The sequence below is a fragment of the Ursus arctos genome, unplaced genomic scaffold (assembly GCF_023065955.2).
Source record: "Ursus arctos isolate Adak ecotype North America unplaced genomic scaffold, UrsArc2.0 scaffold_1, whole genome shotgun sequence".
NCBI classification, from domain to species: domain Eukaryota; kingdom Metazoa; phylum Chordata; class Mammalia; order Carnivora; family Ursidae; genus Ursus; species Ursus arctos.
In genome coordinates, this window is record NW_026622763.1 from 57888297 (window position 1) to 57903635 (window position 15339).

At 37.5% G+C, this 15339-nt stretch overlaps 1 protein-coding gene across 7 annotated transcripts in view; it reads right to left on the reverse strand.

Moving 5' to 3' along the window:
- ZNF385B (zinc finger protein 385B) overlaps positions 1 to 15339 on the reverse strand; it is a 376330-nt gene that overhangs the window by 43843 nt on the left and 317148 nt on the right. For all 7 annotated transcript variants that reach the window (XM_026492409.4, XM_044381361.3, XM_044381362.3 and 4 more), the window contains one exon: positions 13281 to 13391. In XM_026492409.4, coding sequence (XP_026348194.1) covers positions 13281 to 13391 — 111 coding nt within the window. The remainder of the gene's footprint in view (positions 1 to 13280; positions 13392 to 15339) is intronic.

Consider the following 15339-nt stretch of genomic DNA (forward strand, 5'->3'; position numbering starts at 1 on the left):
AACAGAACTTGACATACTTCAATTCTCTCGTTTTACATGACTGCTTAGAATTTTTATTTTTGTTTAAAATTTAGGAGTGAGACAGTACCTACTGTGAGGTGTATTATTCTTGTGTGGTAAATATGAATTTTAGCTTATACCTGACATATTTTACTGATTTTATTGGCTAATATCTTTAAAATTGAAATTTATGCTTCTTTTAAAGTTATGTGCTTTAAAACTAAGCCATGAAGAAGAACATAAAGTATCAGTGGTACAATTTACTACATATGTAAATTGCATCTTTTGTGTAATTTTGATTTTATTATAATTCACTTATTTGTTACTGTAATATTATTCATTACTATGACAGAGTAATATGTAGGTTTAAGGATACATTTAAAAATATATTAATACAAGTTAAAAGAATCAGTCCTTTCCTTTCTTCCTTTTTTGTACTGTAATATGAAGTGGTCTAGTAATATATTAAAACTTTTAAAAAGTCTCTGAGTTTTTTTCTGGCTTTTATTTATTTTTAAAATTTTATTATTATTATTTGTAAAGATTTTGTTTATTTATTTGAGGGAGATAGAGAGCAAGGGAGAGAGAGAGTATGAGCAGGGGGGAGAGGCAAAGGGAAAGAGAGAAGCAGGCTCTCCGCTGAGTAGGGAGCCGGATGCGGGACTCCTTCCCAGGGCCCCGGGATCATGACCTGAGCCAAAGGCAGGTGCTTAACCAACTGAGCCACCCAGACACCCCTGGCTTTTATTACTATTCATGTAAATTCATAATTTCTTCTGAAAGTGACTGTTCTATAGAGGGGATGTTAAAATTATCTGCTCTGGTATCAGATGTGTTAGGTGTACCATGGATAAAGTAATACAGTTTATTTATAAGAGCTAAAATACACTTCTATCTGAAGGAAATACAAATTAGTAAGAGTCAAATCATATTCTCTGCTCCCAAAAGTCATACCCTTCACAGAGTGACTTATTCTTGGGAGTTCTTATTCATCAGAATTGTTCTCTGAGTAGTGAATACAACATTTGCTTTCCATGTGCCCTAGAAGACAGAACTGAAGACAGAAAAAAAATGACCAAGGTTTCCTTTCTCTTCACCTCACCTCACCTCTCCCCGCCCCCCCTCCCCCTTCCCCTCCCCCTTCCCCTTCCCTTTTCCCTTCCCATTCAGTTCCTTTCTTTTCTGTTCCTTTTCCTTTCCCTCTTTTTTCCTTCCTTCCTATTCTTCCTTCTTTCTTTCAAGATTTAGGTAAGATGAAATGCTAGTCTCTAAAAATCATTAAATCCTGGAACATTTTGCCAAAGGAAGCTGGGGAACATTTACTCTGCGACAATGAAAGATTCCATCACTTTAATCATCATCTTAAATAATTGTGGTTTCAGGTATTCAGATAGGCAAAATTTTGCATAATTTTAGAGTGTTCATGGACCCCCTGTGGCCTATACATAGACCGCATCCTTAAGAAGCCCCATCTGTTTTAGCTTTAGTATTTTATAATTCTTCAATTCTCTCTCCCTCATCCTGACCATTTCTCAAGCTTTTTTTTTTTTTTTTTAAGATTTTATTTATTTATTTGAGAGAGAGCGAGAGGAGAACACAAGGAAGGGGAACAGCAGGGGGAGAGAGAGAAGCAGGCTCTCCACTGAGCTGGGAGCCCAATGTGGGGCTCAATCCCAGGACCCTGGGATCATGACCTGAGCCGAAGTTAGAAGCTTAACCAACTGAGCCACCCAGGCGCCCCTCTCTCAAGCTTTCCATAGTTTCATCTCATCCATGAACCTCCGTGCAAAGACAGAGATAACATACGTGGAGAGTATCTACTCTAGAGCCTGGCAGAAAAACAGGCATCCATCAAATGCTAGCTTTCTGACTGTGGTTATTCCAGCCCACAGGCTGACTCCTTTTCTAGATTTATATTACCCTACAGTTAACATTATACAGTTTAGTGCTATTTCTAAGTGTATTTGTTTTTTTCCCTAGCAAGATGATTGGGTCCATGAAGATGGGGAAACTGTCTTCTATTTCTCGAATCCTCCTTTCTGGGCAGGAGCTATTTGACACTCTTCTGTCTCTGGCTAAGTTCACTGCTTTACCCTCCTTGAAGAAGTCACATTAACCGGCAACACTCTTTTTTCCAACAAAGATCCCTATCTTGAAATTTTAGAAATTGACTAAAGCAATGCTTCCCCATATGCTATTATCTCCCCTGCTCTCAATCTGAGCCATGTATCATAAAATTCAGGTTTCCCCCCCAAAACTGATCTTTATGCTGACCTACCATATCTAAAGTTCTCTGGCCTCTAGAGCAAATTATGTCACATTTTATTCAAATTTCTGCATGAGAGGGAAAAAGTTACCTCTTTTGCAGGATGTTCTGAACTGTATTAAATCAGCCACTTGCTTGAAAGCAAAGGAGGAGACAAATTTACTTTTTGTTGCATTGAGCATTTTTTTTGTTTTGTTTTTGTCTTACAAAAATGATACTTTTTTCATGTTGTAAAGGTTGTGAAAATTATAGCCAGTGGCTCATGCAGGCATACAGAATATAAGACAAGCTATGGGAAACCAAACATGTCCTACATAAAGCCTGAATATAAACTTGAAACCAGCAGCTAGTTATTTAGGAAACCTATAGGTGTTTAGCCTCAAAATTCTACCCGATTTCTAATTATATGTTAAATAAATTTTTAACTGAAGAATACCAAACCACAAAAATGGAGTGAAACGTTATCTTACTGTTAAGGATTCCACAACCAATCTTAACTAAAGAAATCCATACCAAGCAAAGAAGGAAAATTCACAAGGCTTCAACAATCTTCCTCAACCCCCAAATGGCAAGATAACTCTTAGAGGACAAGAATCACCAACAAAATGACTTGAAAGTGCCTTTAGGACTCTTTTATTTTTGCCTACAGGAGTTACTAACACAGGGATTTCACACAGGAGAAAAGAAGTCCCACGGTGGTTTTTAAAGGTGTTTTAATATTTGCTCAGCAGGGGAGTCTGGGAGGTTGAGTTGCTTGAGTGTCCAACTCTTGGTTTTGGCTCAGGTCAAGAACTCAGGTCCTGGAATCAAGCCCCTTGTCAGGCTCTGTGCTCAGTGCAGGGTCTGCTTGGGTTTCTCTCCCTCTGTCCCCCTGCCCCATGCTCGGGTACTCTCTCTCTGCCCCCCCCAAATAAATAAATAAAATCTTTAAAATGTATAAAGTTCTTTAAAAAATTTTGCTCAGCAAACCTGTACTTAATGGAAATGTACCAAAGCTTGTAGTCTTGATAGTGAATTGTAGATACCAAATGGTTTCTGTTGAGAATGTATTCTGATATGGGGGCAGGTTTGGTACTTTCCTTGCAACATTCATACTTGCTATTAATCTTCGTAGCATCATATTGGCTGATCATCCTAACTTTGAATATTATTGAACACATATGAATACCTGAAGTAGCACGTCATGTGAGGCATCTATGTGTTTTAAAAAAAGTCAGAAAAATAATGAATTATTTGTGTTGCATAATTTCCTCATTAGTTAAATATAGGATCTGATGAGTCTTTTTAAGTCATAATGTTCATCTTTTTTTTTATTATTATTTATTTATTTATTTGAGAGATAGACAGAGAGTGCGTGCCCAAGCAAGGGAGTGGGGGAGGGACAAGTAAACTCTTCCAACATGTGGCTTGATCCTAGGACCCTGAGATCATGACCTGAGCCGAAATTAAGAGTTGGACACTTAACCGACTGAGCCACCCAGGTGCCCCTAATGCTCACCTTTTAAAAAAACTTCACTTTTACCTTAGTCTTTCCTTCGGTGATTAATTTAAAATTATCCAAATACACATTTAAAATAAGGGAGTGCGGGGCGCCTGGGTGGTGCAGTTGTTAAGCGTCTGCCTTCGGCTCAGGGCGTGATCCCAGCGTTATGGGATCGAGCCCCACATCAGGCTCCTCCACTATGAGCCTGCTTCTTCCTCTCCCACTCCCCCTGCTTGTGTTCCCTCTCTCGCTGGCTGTCTCTCTCTGTCAAATAAATAAATAAAATCTTTAAAAAAAAATAAAAGAAAATAAGGGAGTGCTGAGAAAGACTGTGACATTTTTGTAGTATCATCTGCCTACATTGGAGGCAAGTCTTTTTTTTCTTTAATTTAATAAGTAACTACTATATGCTTCAAAAAAGCTGACTACACTTTGTTAAGAGCTTTGTTAAACAGAGTTATTGAAGACAACTTTGAGCTCGGCATGTTCCCTTTCCCTAGAACCATGCTATATTTCTCTCAAGTTGAAGCAAAAAATGTTCATCATTTTGTCAGCTCTGTCTGCAAAGCAGAGAATTACCTTCCCAAGCTCCTGAGATTTATGCTTTTAATTACCTCCTATCTGCTTCGCTACCCTCCACACCTAAGAATCAATATAAATAGTCTTATTTATGGGAAAAAATGTAAAATGTTTGACAAAAGCAGGCTATCATTTTCTATATTTCCATTTGATGCTATTGATTCCTTCTATCTTCAGTGACTTTTTCTTGACAGAATCAGTTGGTTTTTCAAACTTACAGAATTATTCATTTATGTAATAATTTGTACTGCTTAATAGCAGATAGTTGTAAACTTTGCAACTAGCTTTTCGGGTCCCAACCCAGCAATGAGCTTATCATCACTTTGGCATCTCTTTATTTACTCATCAGCTGCAGAATTCAGTTAAAGTATGGTTTTCTCCAAATCCCTTCATCATAAACTCACTTCTCAGTGAAGACCAACTCCCATGGCTCATTTCATTTCTGAATGGGAGGCCACTATTAACACAGGCAAAACCAGCCACTGACGCACCAGTACTTTTAAAACTCTGCTCCTCATGTTTTATCAGCATCAATTCTTTAAAACAAAAACCCAACAAATATATATATTATATATATATAATTATACATAATTGTATTTACACAATTTATATATGATTTATAAATATAAACATAGAATAAATGAATAGACTGAGAAAGCTGCTATCTGGAGGGCTTTTTTTTTTTTAAGATTTTGTTTATTTATTTGTCAGAGAAAGAGAGAGAGCACAAGCAGGGGGAGCAGCAGGCAGAGGGAGAAACAGTCTCCATGTTGAGCAAGAAGTCTGATGCGGGACTCCATCCCAAGACCCTGGGATCATGACTTGAGCCAAAAGCAGCCACTTAACCAACTGAGCAGCCCAGGCGTCCCTATCTAGAGGGCTTTAAGAGAAATAGAGCAGATGTGTATGGGTGGCAGGCAATGGTTGTCTATGTGCGTAGGAGGGGGGAACGGTTAACAGTCGATCTGTAGAATCAATACAGGTAGATAGTTGTTGGATGTATGGGACCACGGTGATGTAGGGAGGGTCAAATACTGAAACAAGAATGTTCGAAGCTTTCCTTGAGATATCAGTTGGGGTAATGCACTACCAAATTCAATGTCTGAGAATACAGGAAATATAGGACTAACTGATTTTTTTAATATAGTATGCTGGTTAGACTTTCAAATAATATGCTCAATGTGTTTGTTTTGTTTTGTTTTCTATTTTGACCTTCTAGAGAATTTTTCAAGTGAAATACCTCTGAATTTAAAGCAATGAATCCAGTTATAAACCTCAAGCTTCATGAGGACACTATGGATGTCCCAGGGCAATAGGAAAAACAGTGTATTTGTTGTGCTTCTGTGCCCGAGACAGAGGAAGAAGGGGAGGAAGAGAAGAGGTTGAAGAGTGGTGGGGCAAAAGAAGATAGAGAACAAAGGAAGAAGGAAGGCAGTCGTTTAGTAGAAAAGAACATGTTTTGATGGGCAAAGGGAAACACTGATAACTCGTGGACAGAATTTCTGAAGTTAAAAGCAAGCACTAGGCAGCCAATAGCAAAATGTGAAATCCCCTGTAAGAAGGTGATACGGTGACTCCTAAAAAGCTTGATCCTTCCAAAAAAGATAGTAGCTGCCCTGGCAGCTGAGTGCCGCTTTCGCTTTCGCTGCAAGGGACATCTCTGAACGCAGCGTCACTGGGTTTCTGTCTGCCAGCCGCTCAGCCTTTCCCAGGGACAGAAGGGCAGCTGCCGCAGGGACTTGCTAGCCCAAGGCAGCTGGTGGAGAGGTGGAGTTAGGCCTGGTGGCCAAAGGGGATGGAGGGTCAGCCAAGAGCACATGGAAAGGGCATTTACGTGGGCCCTGAGGTGTGGCTTTCTCCCTAACCTCATGACTGCTGAAATCTCTGCTGGATGACAGAGGACGCCGGGGCTTCTAGCAGAACCGGCAGTGCTAAAGCCTCTTAAGTGGCAGATGGTGGATGGGGGCAGTTTGTTTATGCAAGACAGAGAATTTGTATCGCACTCTGTGAACTGCTGAAGAAATCAGGAAGTGGGCATAAGATTAAAAAAAAGAGAGAGAGGTAGAAAGAACCAGGAAGGCTTGCTTAAATAACCTCATCCAAAGGAAAATTGCTAAGAAGACAAGGATGCGGACGGCAGAGGGAAGGCCCAGCCGGTGTACCAGTCACAGAGCAAGTGCAGTCCTAGGGGAATTGAGGGGATTCCTGAATGACTGCATGTCCTGAAATTTCAGACAGATTTACAGTCAAGAATAGGAGACTCAGGTCACCCACCCGAATGTTCACACAAATGGTCGGTCAACCTGACATTTTAACTTCTAAGCAAACCCTTAATTTCCTGTCCATTTGTACGTAGTCCAACTGAAATCAATGAGATGGCATGAGGTCATCTGTTTAGACCTTGAGACATGAGGAAATAGAACATAGCAAAAAAAACAGTGGGCTAAAATGAGAGCTAAAGCTATTTGGATAACCAAAGTCCAAAAACTGAAACAAAGACAAAGAACAACACAATAGAATTAAAAACCTAGAGAAACCACAAGGTAAGATAAAATAAAGAAATGCGAACTGTAAGTGATTCAAAGTTTATAGTGCTCTTCAAAGGTAATACTGTACACTCGAAACATCAAATGAGGTCGCACCAAATGAGTAATGAAAGCCTGCGGGGTCAGTAACTAGGGACACCGCATCTCATGCTTAATCAATTGTGGTATTAATGCTGAATATCAAAATTTCAGGGTCAATTCCTAAATTAGAGTACATAAAACTTGATTAAAAAGATCATTATGCTCTCGTTTCGATTTGCCGACGAAGCATAAAGGACCCAGTAGTATATTAAGGGTATTTATGATTAACCGTGTTCTGAGATAATAATAATAAAAGGAGATCATCTCTATTTTTAAATCAAGTTGCCCTGATTTTGTATAAGATCTGTTTAAGGATCAGTTTCCTTTATCCTTCTGCTACTATCATCCAAAGAATTGAAATTAATATGCAAATCAGAAAATATTTGGTATCTGCCAACTTTCAACCCAGCCAAAAAGAAAAACATTAGCCTCAAAAAATATTTTAAAAGTCTAGGTGCACTCTTGTTTCTGGTCTTTTAGTGTGAAAACTGAAAGCCCAATAATTTTGAGAGTCTTTTTTTAAAACGAAGTATAGAACAGGATGTAGACCTACTTCCCTGGCCAGGCTCACCTCTAGAAATGCATTTCCCAGCTAAAGGGTAAAGGCTCAGATTGAGGCTCATCGGTTTATGACCCCACTATAGCCGCAGTGCACTCATTTGTTGGAGAAGAAAGGGGCATTCAGGTTTAGGACAACCTCACTCAGTGTGCTGAGCTTAAGCCATGTTAGGAAAAAAAAAAAAGGTGGCCGAGAAGAAACGAGGGATTTGGGTGCTACACGAATTTGTGCACATGTCTGGGACTCAGTTGGAAAGACATATTATTCCTGGACTTCAGTGCCTGCCCCTGGCAAAGTTAATGGTGTTAATTTGTAAAGGTTCATTTGGGAAATGTTTGTGACTAATGCTTGCTCATTTGCATAACAGTATATCGTGTAAATAAAGCTGTAGCCTTTTGCTTTCCAACAGTGGAGTTCTACTGAGACGATAAAAGCTGGACAAAGGGGTTTACGGGACACTTAAACTAGGTGACATTGAATTTTAATGCATGAAGCCAGCCCTGGTACATTTTACATGGGTAATGGAGAAGTGCGGAATGCAGTCTGTTTACTGTGCGAATCTGCCTTCCAGATTTTTCAATAAACATATTTTCTACACTGAAGAGTGAAGCCAATTCAGTCTCAGGCTGATTTAGAAATGTTATTAAAGAAAATAAGGATGAGCATCTTCTTAATTCTTACATTAAAATGTAAATAGGGTAATTATAAAATAATAAACTCTCCCCCAAATAAAAAATGCTCAGTTTCAGAGCTCAGTTATGCAGATGATAGCACCATTACTAAACACTGAGAACATGGATACGTCACACTTGTGAATTTGCCATCCAGACTTTGTGGCTTTACTACCCAGAGTCTAAGCATGACTCAGATATTTAATTTCTTTCTCCATTATCAACAGAACTTTTTTGAGTGGAGACAAGGAAGCTGGTGGTCACATGCTCACCTGTGTACATTTCTCCACATCCCTATTAGTAAATACAAAGAAAACCACTGACATCAAACGAAACTCAAGTCAAAGGTGACCCTACTCCCAGAGCAATTCTGGGGCACAGACAGAAGGCCAGCACACCACCCCATAACCCAACCCATGACACAAATGAAAAACAAAACTCTTAGTCATTCTTTTTGGGTCTTAATTGTTCCACCTATAAGGTGGAGGTATTTATACCTTTTCCTTCCTTCCTTCCTTCCTTCCTTCCTTCCTTCCTTCCTTCCTTCCTTCCTTCCTTCCTTCCAAACCTAGCCAAAAAGAGAAACATCAAATCTGTGTTCTTTTTTGGAGGCTCTAGGGTAAAATCAATTTTCTTGATTGTCCAGCTTCTATAGGCTGCCCACATTCCTTGGCTTGTGGCTTTCCCCTTCAAAGCCAAAAATGGCCAGTTGAGTTGTCCTCATATCATTCTAACCTTCTCTTTCATCTCCCACTTCTACTTTACAAGGACCTTTGGGCCATAAAATAATCCAGAATAATCTATTTTAAGGTCAGCTGATTGGCAGCCTTAATTCCATTTACTCCCTTAATTCCCCTTTGCCATATAAGGTAACATAGTAAAAGGTTTCAGAGATTAGGATGTGGACATCTTTGCCTACTACATCTGTAAAAAAAACAGAGGAAGCTATCTATGTTCTGATAGGGACAATGGCATATATTGTTTTGGTTTTTTTAAAGATTTATTTATTCATTATTTTGATAAAGAGAGAGAGAGAGCATGTGAGTGGGGGGAGAGGGTAAAGGGGAAAGAGAGAGAGAATGAATGAATCCCAAGCAGACTCCCTGCTGAGTGTGGAGCAGGACACAGGGCTCAATTTCAGGACCCTGAGATCATGAGCTGAGCCCAAATCAAGAGTTAGATGCTTAAATGACTGAGCCACTCAGGCACCCCAATCTAGGATATATTGTTATATAAAAAATGCAAGGCAAATGAAAGTGTAAACAGCACATTACCTTTTATGTAGAAAACAGATGAAATAAGAATAAATATTTATACTTGGTTATATTTGCTTAAACAAACTCAGGAAAGATATGTAAGAAATATTAAAGTGGTTATAGACAGGGAATGGCATGGAGGGTGGGAGGATGGGGAATGGGTTGGAACAAGATTTTTCAATGTATGTTTTAAAATTAATTTGCTTTTTGAACCATGTAAATATATATATATTTTTTTAATACAAGGGATTCAAAATTGCCCCAAAGTCTCTATTATTCACTTGATAGTCAACCCCCCCCCTTTTTTTTAAAGAGCCTATCTATTACCAAACCTTGTTACTTTTTTCTTCTTAAGTTAATTCTTCTAACAGGCAGATTCTCCTTTGTCTCGTGGCTTTGAGTCAACAGTTCTCTAACACGACATTCATAGATTTCATGAAAGTCTGTATCCTTTGAAAATTTTTGCAATTTCACTTCGCAATCTATTTGTTTGTAGTATGAGATGTTTTCAACAACTGGCCTTGCCTAAGTATGAAGCATTTCTTCAGGAGGCCATTTCATTTCATAAGTGGTCAGTTATGTAGCGAACTCTTCCATTTTATATTCATAAAGTTACAGAGACTTTACTTGCCCTCTGTGACTGTAGAAATTTGGATAATAATTATGCAAACTATTAAATATACTTGGATCTATTTTAGCATTTATTATTCTGTCTTTTCTTGCAAAAGTCCTTTAATTATTATACCTTAAATCAAGTAGTAATATTGTAGCTCAATATGGTTAGTATTTATGTCTCTATCATTAATCAGTCTTCTACTTACAAAATATTTCATGGCTCCTATCATGCTGATTTCTTTTTTTCCCAGTCAGGGTTACTGAGGTATACTTTATATACAATAAAATTCCTTTTTAGGTATTTAGTTGTATGAGTTTTGAAAAATAAAAACCGTTGTGTAACCATCAGAACAATGAAGACATAGAATACTTTCATCACTTGAAAAAGCTCCCTCATACCCCTTACACCCTTTGTAGCTGATTCCCTAACCTCACTCTCAGTCCGTATTAACTACTGATCTGATTTCTGTTCCCATAGTCTTGTCTTTTGTAGAAAGTTTTATAAGTGCAATCACGTAGTACGTAGTCTTTGTGTCCAATTTCTTTCATTTAGCATACTGCCTCTGAGATTCTCCCATGTTGTAGGATATTATCAGTACATCATTTCTTTTATTGCTAGGCAGTATTCCACTGTATGACTATACTTCTGTTTGTTGATCCACTCATCAGTTGATAGACATTTGGGTCAATTCCAGTTTGGGGCAATTATGCATAAAGCTACTATAAGTGACACATATGTATGAACATAAGTTTTCATTTCTCTTAGATAAATACCTAAAAGTTGGATTGCTAGGTTGTATGGAAAATATATCTATAACTTCTAAAAATTTCTTGTAAATAACTATTTTCCAAAGTCCCTGCACCATTTTGTATTTCTAGCAACAACAAATGAGAGTTCCAGTTGTCTCTCATTCTTGACACTTGGTATTATCAATTTGCTTAATTTTCATCATTTTAATAAGTGGAGGGGTATTTAATTGTTGTCTGTACTTCCTTAATGGCTAATGATATTGAACACTGTTTTGCATACTTATTTGTCATTCATTTTTCTTCTTTGGTAAAGTGCTTGTTCAAATCATTTGCCCACTTATTATTAGTTATTGAGTTGTAAGTTACTTAAATATTTTGTATACAAGACATATGTTTTATATTATTTTCTCCCAGTCTATAGCTTTCCGTTTTCTCAACAGTATAACAGTGTCATTTGAAGAGAAGTTTTTAATTTTGATGATGTCTAATATATCAATATTTTTATAGTTCATACTTAAAAAAAAGATTTTATTTATTTATTTATTTATTTATTTGAGGGGGTGGGGGAAAGGGACAGGCAGACTCCATGTTGAGCCAGAGCCCAATGTGGGCCTCGATCCCACAACCCTGGATCATGACCTGAGCCGAAATCAGGAGTTGAATGCTTAACAGACTGAGCCACCCAGGCGCCCCTATAGTTCATACTTTTTGTTTCCTAAGAAATCTTTTGCCTAATTCAAGGTCACATAGATTTCCTCCTGTGTCTTCTTGATGTTTTTTACTTTTAAGTTTATAGCTATATATATAATCCATTTGAGTTAATTTTGGAATTTTGTGTGAAACAGCTGGTTCTTTTTCTAAGTTTACATGCAGTTATCCAATTACATTATTTGTTGCAAAGATTAACCTTTCTCCATTGAATTATCACTGCAACTTTGTTGAAGATAGCTTTGGGTCTATTTCTTTCTTTCTTTTTTTTTTTTTAAAGATTTTATTTATTTATTTGACAGGGAGAGAGACAGCCAGAGAGAGAGGGAACACAAGCAGGGGGAGTGGGAGAGGAAGAAGCAGGCTCCCAGTGGAGGAGCTCGATGCGGGGCTCCATCCCATAACGCCAGGATCACGCCCTGAGCCGAAGGCAGACAATTAACGACTGAGCCACCCAGGCGCCCCTGGGTCTATTTCTGAACTCTATTCTGTTCCCCTGATCAATGTATCTACTATTCTTTCACCAATATTACAGTCTTGATTACTGTAGGTTTTAAGGTAATCAGTGAAATCAAGGAGTGAAGTCCTCAAAACTTGTTCTTTAAAAAAAGAAAAAAAAGCTTTGGCTAGTCTAGGGTTTTTCTTTTCTATGTAATTTAAGAAATGGCTCAGCATTTTCCAAAAAAATGCTTTCTGGGATTTTGATTGGGATTCTAGAGGGTCTGTAGATGAATCTGGGGACAGATGACAATGTTGAGACTTCAAATGAATTGATACCGTATATTTCTCAATTTTTTAAGGAACACTTTAATTCTGGAATAGGGAGTTGAGGAAGATTTTATCAAGTGCCAAAAAAATTCATTGGTGGAAATTGCATTAAATACTTCTACAAATCATGTTAAACACAATAAAAACACTCTTCCAATGACTATAATTTTTATTATGTTTTGTATGTAGAATTAGCAAAACATTTACTGGTATCTGCAGACAAGAGTGTTTATTGTTTAGCATTTGTAAAAAAACATGAATCCTATAACATGTTCTTTGGAAGATGGCTTCTGGGGTGGAGTAACTCAGGAAATAACACATATAATATATAGCTCCAGATTCAGATTTGCATTGGTCACTGGCTTTACTTGGTAATTGAGTATTACACACATTCTAATATTCTATTATTTATTTTAATTTCATGTTATCTTACTTCTACATTTAAACATGTACTTTAATAAATGATTTATACCTTTTTCTTGTTATCTTTTTTTTAGCATGATGGTTATGCTAACCAGATAAAATAATTTACAAAAACTTCCCTGCATTTCCATGTTCTGGGAAAATATAAACTGTGTAATAAATTATTCCCTCAGTTATTTAATATGATTTGGCATACACACATGAAATGTGACACTTGTTATAAAGAGCAATAGCAAAAGTTTTCTTCAGCATTCATTGCATTTTAAACTTTTAAAAAATATTTTCTGCTATTTAGCAATTTTTCCAAAGTAAATATCATCAGCAAGATTAAGCATAAAATAATATGGGTGAGATTGATTCCATAGAGGAATTCTTGGTTTTTCATATTAGCCACTCTGTTGCTCAAGTCTCTAATACTGAATCCGAATCCCTGGAAAATCTGGCACACAGAAGTAAGTGGGCCGCCAATGGAGTGGCTGCTCGAGGCTATGTAAATATGAAGAGATGTACATATTCAGAACAATCAGACTTTGAGCTTGACGGACTACAGAGAGCAATGAAAAGGTGATACTCACATCCGAATTAAAGCGAAGCTGACAGACATTACAAGAAATAACTTGTTTCTTCTTTGGGGGAATGGACACTCCAAAAGTGTGGTTAATGACTGCTTTTTGCACAGGGTCCATCTGAAGAGCAAATGATAAAATAGTCAGTGTATAGCTTCAAAGGACAGACAGTAGTGAGAGCAAGTAAAAGTAGCTATGTCATTCCTTAAGGCTTAACTTTTAGTTCCCAAAGAAGGATAATAAAGAATCTCATTCAGTAGTGAGGCACTTGTTCCCAGGAGTTAAAAACAAGAACAAAAAACTGGTTTGAAACAATAACCGCCCCCCCCAAATCAGAGGAGAATCACATCATCTCAAGAAATCTTATATCTATATAAGGAACCTTGAAAAACCTTAAAAGAATCAAAAAACAAGAAAACTTAAGATCCAAAGGTCAGGGTTCAAATTCACCTGTGAACGTTTTCCCTACGTGAGGTGATGATATGTAAAATGGTCTGAAATGACCTCAGTAACAATGATCACACATATATTTCAGTTTCTCAATTTTTGATTTATGGCAAAGTTATAAACGACAGGCTCATATCACAATATAGAAACTACTGATCTTTATTTTAAAATAATTTATTACTTTTCACGCACTGTAGATTGAAATCCATCTTACCTGAAATGCATGTCACAATTGTACACTCAAATACCCATAGCAGATTAACATGAAACCTTTGTCTAGATATTGATCAAGTGAAGTTTTGACTTTTGTTGTCTGATTGTTGAGGCTAGGACTTCTGTACTTCTAGTACTATGTTGAACAACAGTGGTGAGAGTGGGCATCCCTGTCATGTTCCTGACTTCAGAGGAAAAGTTCTCAGTTTTTCCCACAGAGAATGGTATTTGCTGTGGGCTTTTCATAGATGGCTTTTATGATATTAAGGTATGTTCCCTCTATCTCTACACTGTGGAGAGTTTCAATCAAGAAATGATGCTGTATTTTGTCAAATGATTTTTCTACATCAATTGAGAGGATCATATGGTTCTTGCCCTTTCTTTTATAATCAGACAACAGAAAGAAATAAAAGGCATTCAAATTGGCAAAGAAGTCAAACTCTCACTCTCTGCAGATGACATGATACAAAAGACTCCACCCCAAAATTGCTAGAACTCATACAGCAATTTAGTAACATGGCAGGATATGAAATCAATGCACAGAAATCAGTTGCATTTCTATCCACTAACAATGAGACAGAAGAAAGAGAAATTAAGGAGCTGATCCCATTTACAACTGCACCAAAAACCACTGGATACCTAGGAATAAACCTAACCAAAGAGGTAAAAGATGTATACTCTAAAAACTACAGAACATTTATGAAAGAAATTGAGTAAGACACTAAGAAATGGAAAAACATTCCATGCTCATGGATTAGAAGAATAAATATTGTTAAAATGTCTATGCTACCCAGAGTAATCTATATAGAGTAATCCTAAAATTTGTATGGAACCAGAAAAGACCCCGAATAGCCACAGGAATGTTGAAAAAGAAAACCAAAGCTGGTGGAATCACAATGCCAGACTTCAAGATATATTACAAAGCTGTAATCATCAAGACAGCATGGTACTGGCACAAAAACAGACACATAGATCAATGGAACAGAACAGAGAGCCCAGAAACGGCTCCTCAATTCTGTGGTCAACTAATCTTCGACAAAGCAGAAAAGAATCTCCAATGAAAAAAGGACAGTCTCTTCAACAAATGGTGTTGGGAAAATTGGACAGCCACATGCAGAAGAATGAAACCAGACCATTTCCTTATACCAGACACAAAAATATTCTCAAAATGGAGGAAAGACCTAAATGTGAGACAGGAGTCTATCAAAGTCCTAGAGGAGAACTCAGGCAGCAACCTCTATGACCTCGGCTGCAGCAACATCTTGCTACACATGTTTCCAAAGGCAAGGGAAACAAAAGCAAAAATGCACTATTGGGACTTCATCAAGATAAAATGCCTCTGCACAGCAAAGGAAACATTCAACAAACCTAGAAGGCAACCTACAGAATGGGAGAAGATATACACAAA